Here is a 10,241-nt window from a genome sequence, read left to right as displayed (position 1 = left end):
AGAGGGGCGTGACGTGGTCAATCGCATCATTTTGGTCCCACCCCCCCCCCCGCAAAGAAAATTATGGTTTGTCGCCGGGGCCAAAATGACCTGATTCACCGCGAATGGCTTTATTTTGGCCAGGGAATTGCGGGAGACTTGCCTGCTCTCCCAGGAGTCCGGGAGACCGACCCGGATTTCTGGAGTCTCCCGGACATTCCAGGAGAGTTGACAAGTATGCTTTTAACAAATTTAAAATGCTTGCTTAAATGCTATTGCAGATGACTGGTGTCTCTTTGTCTAATTAAATGTTTATTTTAACTTATTACTGAGATTAAGGTAAATGTGCGGCCCTATTGAATGCCAGAGGGCCCCCCAGGTGGCCCCTGAAGTGTATCAGGTTGCCTAACGCTTGCCTACTATCTGTAAACAATGAAAGCCATAAAACAAAGCCAGGGTTTAAACAGGACACAATTGCTTATGAAAATTAGGATTTTTATTTTAAATAATTCCAGTGTAAAAACTACCAAAGTGAAGACAGCAGGATATAAAGCAAGTGGTAGTTTCCTGGTTCTTTTAGAACTCGAGGGAATCTCCGATGGATAATGTATATGTAATTTCTAATATGGACGTACCAAGCTTGCACTCTACGTACAGTATATACATTCCCTTTCTTATCGCTGTTAATAAAGCATTTACTTAAGGTTTGTTTTTTTTTACAAAAAAGTTTGCTACGGAAGAGAACAGATAAAAATAGATTTAAAATTCTACATTACAAAATGTAACAGGATATAAAATGAATTAATAGGCTGCAGTCCCCAAATGGCTGCCTCCATGGTGAGCAATCACCTGGTCTACTTGAAAATGCTCTCAATGGTGTCCAGCTTTGTGTACTAAGTGCAATTTTTTTTTTTTTAAAGCTCTGTGAAACGTTTGCGTTCGCCAGTAACACTACCAGCTGCTTTAAAACAGTCTTTTCCATTCCGATGTCTCACGCAGTCGGTGTGCTGTTGCCAAACTCCTTTTCTTTGTTATCGAGGAACGGTGTCGGCACACTGGTGAGACTGGCGTGTAGGGTGGGGTGCGGAGATGCTCTTTCAGGGTATGGTGCAGTTTCAGTGAAGTCATTTTCAATGCGCAAACTGTATTACAGAGAAGAGAGGAATATAGGAAACGCTGTGTTATTGCACTTTCAAATGGACAAATGAATAAAGTCAGACAGTGGCCCTCCGTGCAGATTGACAGGCTAGGTATAAGTAGCAAAATAGTGAACTGGAATTCAGTGCACCTGACAGACTTACAACTTTTTCTGCTCGATTTATAAACAAAAACATTTTTTTTTAGTTTTCCCCTCTCCCCTTCCAACTGCCTTCTGGTCTAAATAAAAAACCTAATAGGGCTGTTTAACACATCTCCTTGCTTCCAAAATTATCCAGTAAACCCATAAGCCGCCCTGTCACCATACCCCCTTCTCATTAAACACGGACAGCTGGCAGGCAGACACTCTAGAACATATGGCAATGTGTTTCACCATGGTTATCAATCGGTACAAGGTACACGTATAGACATTCACAGATTGAACACTATTTAAGTAATCGTAAAATGTACCAAACGTGTAAATAATACGGATTATCATTAGATCATTAATAATTATGACATTAATGGAGATAAACAGTTGAATTTGCAACCAGATGTAACATGATTTACCTAAATACTGAGGGTCTGAGTCATTAAGGAAAGTAAGGCACAAAAAGGAGTAAATGTTCTCCAGGAAAAACCATGTTACGATGCAAGGGCTGCAAATTAGTTTATTCTTTTGCACATAAAGTAAATATTGGCTGTTTTTTCATGTAGCGCACAAAATACTTGATAGCTTTATATTTTACACTGAAATTTACAGCTGATCTAGGACATGCCCTATCCCAACTATAAATCTGTCTCCTCATTATAAATTTACCTCCCCCTCCAATGCAACATGGTTTTGCCCAGGTGCAAAGTTACTCATTTTTTATGCTTTACTATCCTTAATGACTCAGGCCCTCAGAGCATAAGAAGGCAATAAGTCAAAACTAAATATAGGTTATGCCAGTGGATTCCAAACTTTTTCAGTTCAAGGCAGTTTTAGGGTCTCCAAAATTTTTTTTAAGGCACCCCCAAGCCAAAATAATTACCAAGTAGTCCCCCGCCTTGATACCACTGGCCCTGGCCGAGGCACCCCTGTGAGATCTCCAAGACACCCCAGGGAGCCTAGGCGCACAGTTTGGGAACCACTTGGTTATGCCCTTATGGGAACAGATTTGGATTCTCACCTCCCCTCAATCATTCTCTGCACGCTGCCAGTCATGCCGTTTCCTCTGCTCATCCCGGGCTTATTATTCTGCTCCCCTTGCTGTGTGGAAACCTCAAAGGTCTCTAGTAACGTTTGTGCAGTTGCCTCCGCGGTGAGATCTGTCCTTCCTTTCAGCATACTACTGCCAGACTCTTGATCTCCCTTTGGAGATAGGTCCCTGGTACTCTGCATGTCCACAGCGGTGTCTCTGTCCAGGAAATTGTGGCTGGTGATGGTCGTTGCAGACACTACGTGGTTGGCTTTGGCGCCGGTGCTGGTTCCCATGGACTTGGAGAGGACTTTCAGTTTGTGGGAACTGGACCGGTGATGTTTCTTCTTGTGCTTAGATTTAGAGTTGTGTTTGATGAAGAACTCGCAGGACTCCTGTAGGACTCTTCTGCTCTCGGTGACCGGGCTGGAAGAGAAGAATTCAACGTTTAGAAACCAGAGAGTGGAAATGTTTATCCTGCACGGCAGAGTAAGTAAATATTACCATATCCGACAAGTATGCCAATCATTTGGCCATTTGGGCTACTGATGGTAACAGGCCTCCCCTCCGAGCCTCCACCTGCCACCTCCGGCTCCTACCTGGTTTATGGGCAGGTTTGCTTGTTATAACTTGTAACACTTGCTTCAAATGCCTGCTGATATTTTATTACAGATAGGTGTCTCTTTATTAGATTAAATGTATTGTTTTATTGAAATTAATGGTAATGTGAGGCCCGTTTGAAGGATAGAGGGCTGCATCATGCAGCCCCAGAATGGTTTCTGGCTGCCCATCACCGATATACACAGAAAAATGAAGAATATTTAGTGGTAGATTCATCAAACCTTCTAACAAAGAAAGAGTTGAGTTGTTGCCCATAGCAACAAACCAGATTGTAAACTAGATAAATGATAGCTACAATCTGATGGTTGCTATGGGCAACACCTCCACTATTCCTTTTTAGAAGGTTTGATAAATCTATTTGACTTTAAGCCCAGATATATACAATAAAACATAGAAATGTCCTTTAAAGCCTATTCCCGACCATGGCCTTATCTGTGTAGAGTTTGTATGTTCTCCCTATGTTTGCTTGGAGGTTCCTCCCACACACACACTATATATATCTATATATATATATATATATATATATATATATATATATATATATATATATATATATATATATATATATATATATATTAAAATCTCTCTATTTATGCATTCACATCAGTCCCTGCCCCAGGGGGGCTTAATCTATATTCCCTACCATTCAGACACAAATACACTAGAGGTAATTTCGTCAGGAGCCAATTAACCTACCAGTATGTTTCTGGAGTGTGGGAGGAAACTGGAGCACCCGGAGGAAACCCACGCAAACACAGGGAGAACATACAGACTCCTCACAGATAAGGCCATAGTCGGAAATTGAACTCATGACCACAGTGCTGTGAGGCAGAAGTGCTAACCACTAAGCGAATGTCAGTCTTTTTTCACTGTCTGAATGCAGTCAAAAGCACAAAGAGAGAAAAAAAACCAGCACATGTCTTGTAAGAATTCTGCAGTAACCTGCAGGTAAAAGGATTATGTTTCAGAAGAACATGGAGAAGTGTCAGTGAAATACAGAGTATGTGCTGATTAGTCAGGCTGGGTGCACATCACTACATGGGGTTGGTAATTCCTGCTCTAGGCGGACATGTCCCCCGCTGACATTAGCTGAAAACTAGAGCAGAGGAGACATACCACAGAGCAAAGCAAACGCTGGTTGTCCCTGACACAAAAACCTATTCAAGGCTGCTGATTTCATAGAGTCAGAAATTAAAACCACAGATCTGCCAGTCTGCAAACCAGAGCTGGGGGTCCAGCCAACGGCTAGCCAGGAGTGAGCTTAAGAACAAGTAAGGCTTGTGCCCTGCAGACCACACCATCTGGCATCTGATCACACCTTCAATCATACCAAAACAAAAATAAAGATGTATGAATGAACTAGGGACATTAAACGGACTCACAGATAGAATACACCCATGGGAATATCAGTCACAAGAATAAGAGTATTATAAGATAATTGCTCAAAAAACATGAGGGGGTGGGTTTTTTGTGCTTTGAATTGGAGTCCATTCTGTCCAATCAGGTCCCAGAATAAACGCAATTTGAGCCACTAAGCTGGAGGACAGTTAGATGCCGTAGTAAATATACTGCTGGGATAGAATGTGGGGAGGAAGAAACTCAATCCGCAAGAAGACAAAACACCCGGAGGAAATGAAGATTTAAGTCCACCAACAAAAACATATCAATAGGGAAATAATAGTATGACCGTGCAAGACTATTATACAATTACAATACAATCAACGACATGTGAAAAGCGAGTGTTACATTTAAGGGGAGGGCGGTGTAAAATGAAACCACACCAATAGACCACATATAAATAGGAGTGGTGGTCTGAGGAGAAGCTTGGTGCGGGCTATGCTGTGGGAGTTAGGAAGGAGATATGTGGTGCTGAGAAGAGCTTTCTATTTTAACCCTTTGCGCCTACAATACATGAACAAAGCACATGAGCATAGCACAAGTAGAGTTGAGTAGTAATCATTTCTAAATTAGTTGAAAAGTATAATAAGTTGCTGTTTTCACGTTGATTGAAATGTTGCAGAACATGTTTATAGACTTGCAGTACGTGGTCATTTTTAGGCATGTTTGAGTAAGGTCCAGTTTTATAGTGAACAGAAGTAGGATAACCTATACACAATCAGTACATTAGTATATTAACAGCAGGACAGAGTGTTCCCCAACTCATCCAAATCCCGCATGTAGTCAGAGTATTAAACCATTAAGAATAGCACAGAATGGTGATGTGAATCGTTAAACTGACTGGGGTTATAGATGAAGGGTTGACCAGTGATGGACAACCCGATACACTTCAAGGGCCACATGTGAAAAGAAAGAGGCACCACATGATTTTAGAATAATCCTCCACATGCCAACCCCAAATCCACCCTCCATTCATCCCAAAATACCCACCTCTATATGCCCTTTAGAACCTCATTTACCTCATAACTGCCTTTTCCACTTAAACAATACAGCCTCCCCACACACTTATTTAATATGAGCTGGGGTCAGGAGTGGTGCTCGTTGGGGCGTAAAGCAGGACTGACCAAGTCATAAAGCAAACAGGAGCAGGAGGCTGACATGTGGAGGTTTGTAAGGTCACATGCAGTGGCTGAACTACCAATGGTGCGGCAGGAGCAGTGCATCATGGTCCACAGCTGGCTAGTTCCGCCTCTGGTCACATGCAGTGGCGGAACTACCATTGGTGCAGCAGGAGCAGTGCATCATGGTCCACAGCTGGCTAGCTCCGCCTCTGGTCACAGGGGCGCACATAGGGGGGGTTTCTGGGTCTCCAGAAACCCCTCCCCTCCACTAAAGTGTCCCTACATAGCGGCACTGTACTATATAGCAGCCGCGGTGCTGTCAAAGAAGCGTCCGCAGTATACAGCACCGCCGCGGGCGCTTCTTTGACAGTGCCGTGGCTGCTGGATGGTACAGAGCTGCCAAAACGGAGCTCTCTCGTTTTTTGGTTTTTATTTGGATGGGGGGGGGGGGTAACCCCCTTAAAAATCCTGCGTGTGCCCCTGGGTCACATGCGTCCACAGACAACCTATTGCCCATCATCGGCCTAAACCATTATGTTCCACAAATAAATAATTCATCTTACTCTTGTTTTTGATTCCGGTTAAAAAAGTTGGCCCACTCAGAACAGGTTTTTTTGCTTCCGACCCAGAAAATGGCGGAGATCCCAACAATTAAAGTCATCACATATTTGGTTAGAAACAGGCCAAGGTTTGGTCTGATCAAATTCTTTAGCTGTAACAAAAATGTAGAAACAAAAAAAGTTACAAAAGGATCATTTGCAGATAAATAAAATTATATAATATGTGTATATATATATATATATATATATATATATATATATATATATATATATATATATATATATATATATATATATATATATATATGTTGCAATTACAAACGTTAGCCTAGTAAAACCTCATCTGAAGATTCCTCTTTGTCCCAATATATTTATTTGCTACTATTATATTTCACATAGTGCCCAGTTTACTACGTATGTATCAAAACAAACAAATAATCCTCTATGTTTCCTCTGTCCAGATAAGGCAGCGCAGTGGCACAGTGGTTAGCATTGCTGTATCACAGCCCTGGGGTGAGAAGTTTGATTCCGACCAGGGCACTATCTGTGTGGTCAGTACGCCAGCTTCAGAAGCAGGCTGGAGCTGATATACTAGATTGGAGCATGACATCAGAATGGAGCAGGGCTCTGGACCTGAAACTGAAGTTCTGTTACTTTTTGAAAATGTAATGAAGTGTAAAAATTAGACTAATTGTTATTTCCAATTACTATTGGTTAGACAAGGCCATCAAATGCACTACATCAGTGAGAGGCATACCTCCCAACCGCCATAATGTCAGCGGGGCAGTCCCGGATTTAGGGCTCTGTCCCGCGGGTGAGAATGGTTGTGGGGAAGGAAGGTAGCTAATGGAAAGCCTTTATAGGGCTAGGCAGCCCACTGGGAATGTGGCCACGCCCCCAACGTGATGTGGCCATGCCCCCAACTGGATGTGGCCACGCCACCTGTCCCACTGCCGGAACATGTAAGTTGTGTGGTGTGTGGAGGGCCGCACTCCCTCCTTCTCCGGGTATACCACATGACTTCCCTGCACTTTGCAGAGGAGGTCACATGACATGGAAGTCGTCTTGTTCTGATAAGATCAGGAGCAGCCGACTGTGGGGAAGCAGGTGAAGGCTGGTGGAGGTGTTGCCCATAGCAACCAATCAGATTCTTGCTATCACTTATCTTGTACATTCTAGAAAATGATAGCTAGAATCTGATTGGTTGCTATGGGCAACACCTCCACTCTTCATTTTTAGAAGGCTTGATACGTCTACCCTTAAACTTTGAATGCAAAAAATATAATACATTAATTTAGTTTATAAATAGTCCTTGCAGCTGGAGCTTATAATAAGCTGGAGCAGCCATGCTGAGCTTCTCTGTAGCAGCGTTCTTCTGGGTCAGGATAAGGGAAAGTTAGGATTACCAGCCTGTCAAAGATAGAGGTCGCCTTTAAGGACCGCCTTCAAATGGCAAAAATACTTTATGGGCTGCTCCTTGTAAAGTGTGCAGTCTAGCAAAATAGCTGGATCCTTTTGAAATTAACAATAAATATTAGGAACTCAAAACGTCAAGGCCGAACAAAAATTACATTTCACTACTTGATTATTGTTTGCACGGGTTGGGTACCTTATAACGATGCTCCAAACGAGGACAGTACTAAGGACGACATAATGACTCCGAAGCTGATATGCATGACAGAAGTATGAGTCCCAAGCACTCATTGAACGAAAGAAGTATAATGCCGACTGTTTGAGAAACTGACGTTTAATCATTGCGACTAAGCTTCATCCCGGCAGCAGTAAATTATATCAGTGTAAAACGTGACACTATTATTACCGCTGTTAAGGGGGTAATGTAAGCAGACGGTGGCTGTACAATGTACAAGTGTTTGTAAAAAAAAAACATTGTATACCCGCCGCCTCCTTTCATTACATGCTTAACAGCGGTAATGAGTGCTTCAGACTCATACTTCTGTCGTCAATATCAGCTTCGGAGTCATTATGTCGTTCTTCTTATTGTCAGCGTTTGGAGCATCGAGAAAGTGAGTACCACCGATTTTCACGACATGACAAAGTCTAAGTAAAAGTACAGCATTTACAAATAATGCTCAAAAGGTACAAAACTGCCCTGACATCATAGCATCCAATCAGCAAGTAGCTTTTATCTGTCTAGTGCAAGTTTGGCGATGAAAACAAGTGTCTGATTGGTTGCAGTAGTTTTAGAACACTTTTGCACATTTGAACAATGTTAGTAAATAGCCATCACGGAGTCCCAAATGTAAAGTCAGTACAACAGGGAATGTAGAAGAACGTTACTTCTGTATATTTGCCATACTCCAAAAAACGTATGGGATCTGAAAGCAAATTTGTGCAAAAACGGACCAAACTGAGATATTCTGAATAAACACACTGGGCGAGTCATTAAGGAAAGTAAGGCAACAAAAGGAGTAAATGTTCTCCAGGACAAACCATGTTACAATGCTAGGGGTGTAAATTCATTTATTATTGTGCAGATAAGTTAAATACTGGCTGTTTTTTCATGTAGCGCACAAATACTTGATAGCTTATTTGTACACTGAAATGTAAAGTTGATCTAGGACATGCCCTACCTCAACTATAAATCTGTCCCCGCATTTTAAATGTACCTCCCTTTCCATTGCACAATACAGCATGGTTTTGCCCAAAGTTACTCCTATTTTATGCTTTGCTCTTCTTAGTGACTCAGGCTCACTGTATTTATATACAGAATCGTGAAAAGGTTTCTGAACAAATTATCCAATTTTAAGAAAGCATTTCTCAAAGAAAACATTTATGATAGGTTAATGCAAAATTACAAACTATCAAAACAAAGAAAAAGCATTTACCTGATAGGGGCATGGAATATGGTATTCCTGGCAATGGTCAGCAACCCAAGTCAATTCCCATGTAGATCTAGACAACTGCTCATAGACATAACACCCCAATAATATTCCCAGGGGAACAAGATAAGTGCCGCTGAAAACTCCAATACGGATCATAAACTTTTTTAGTTTTTCTTGGTTCCTCTCGTCGTGCTGTATCACTTGACGGACGTTGTTTAAAGATATAATCCCAGCCAGGAGTAGAGAAAGCCCAATGAATACGCTGAAACACAGAGGTAAGAGCACAAAATACGTAGAGACGTTTTGGTCATAGAGTCCAACAAAACAGACGCCGCTGATGTTGTCTCCTTCAACTTTGTTCATGGCCAGAAGTATGATCGTGAGGATCCCTGGGATGCCCCAAGCCACCGCATGAAACCACATGGACTTCTGCTCAATGGCCTCACAGCTCCACTTCTGACCTGCCGCCAAGTACCATGTTATGGTGAGCATGACCCACCATATGGTCCCCGCCATGGTGCAGAAATATAGGAGCATGAAGATGACCGTACAGGCTTTGTTTTGGGAACCAAGAACCACAGTGTCTTCATGTGCAAACTCCTCATTGGCCTCGTGGCAGGAGACAGAGTTCCCCATTAGAAACCCAATGAAGTATATGAGCGATACAATGCTGTAACAGACCGAATAGAAGATGATTGGCCTCTCTGGGTATCGGAACCTTTTCACATCGATCAGAAAGGTTAGGAAAGTGAAGAGCGTGGCACAGAGACAGATGATCGAAATGATGCCAATGAAATTCTTGGCAAAATCCAAATCCTCTTTTTTAAAGTACATGTTAGGGCAAGGGGGGGCACAATGATTTTTCCCCAAAAACTTATAACCGGTCTCTTGGAAGGTTTTCAAGTGGCGAGGGCACCAATATCCATAGTCTCTTTGAACTTTCTCCGGCGGTTTGTGTGTGCCTTGTTGATGGTTGTTTTCGGACGTCTTTAACGCTGTACAGTCTTCTAACCTGAGGAAGAGAAACGGTGGATCAATTTACATCCATATTTTTGTGTTTATTTTAGATTTTCACACTTTTCAGAGTAAATTGGAACCAAACACCTAAAAGTAAAAAACATACGTTGCTCCAATAAGAAATTTAACAAAAGACAATTTACATATTGAAAGTGTTGTGATCTTATTATTATTATTATTATTATTAATAATAACAACAACATTATTACCATTTATTTATATAGCGCCACTAATTCCGCAGCGCTGTACAGAGAACTCACATCAGTCCCTGTCCCATTGGGGCTTACAGTCTAAATTCCCTAACACACAGACACACACAGACAGAGACAGACAGACTAGGGTCAATTTTGTTAGCGGCCAATTAACCTACCAGTATGTTTTTGG

At 41.9% G+C, this 10,241-nt stretch overlaps 1 protein-coding gene across 1 annotated transcript in view; it reads right to left on the bottom strand.

The window, feature by feature from the left end:
* Nucleotides 1-457: 457 nt before the first annotated feature.
* Nucleotides 458-10,241, bottom strand: part of FZD6 (frizzled class receptor 6) — a 38,445-nt gene continuing 28,661 nt past the window's right edge. The window contains exons 4-7 of the mRNA XM_075213916.1: nt 8,844-9,852; nt 6,001-6,149; nt 2,289-2,723; nt 458-1,121 (exon numbers count right to left, since the gene is read on the bottom strand). Of these exons, the coding sequence (XP_075070017.1) occupies nt 971-1,121; nt 2,289-2,723; nt 6,001-6,149; nt 8,844-9,852 (1,744 nt within the window). The 3' untranslated portion in view covers nt 458-970. The remainder of the gene's footprint in view (nt 1,122-2,288; nt 2,724-6,000; nt 6,150-8,843; nt 9,853-10,241) is intronic.

Source organism: Mixophyes fleayi, chromosome 5 (assembly GCF_038048845.1).
Source record: "Mixophyes fleayi isolate aMixFle1 chromosome 5, aMixFle1.hap1, whole genome shotgun sequence".
Taxonomy (NCBI): Eukaryota; Metazoa; Chordata; class Amphibia; order Anura; family Limnodynastidae; genus Mixophyes; species Mixophyes fleayi.
Note: the sequence above shows the minus strand (reverse complement) of the source record. Positions and strands in the feature narration are given on the sequence as shown.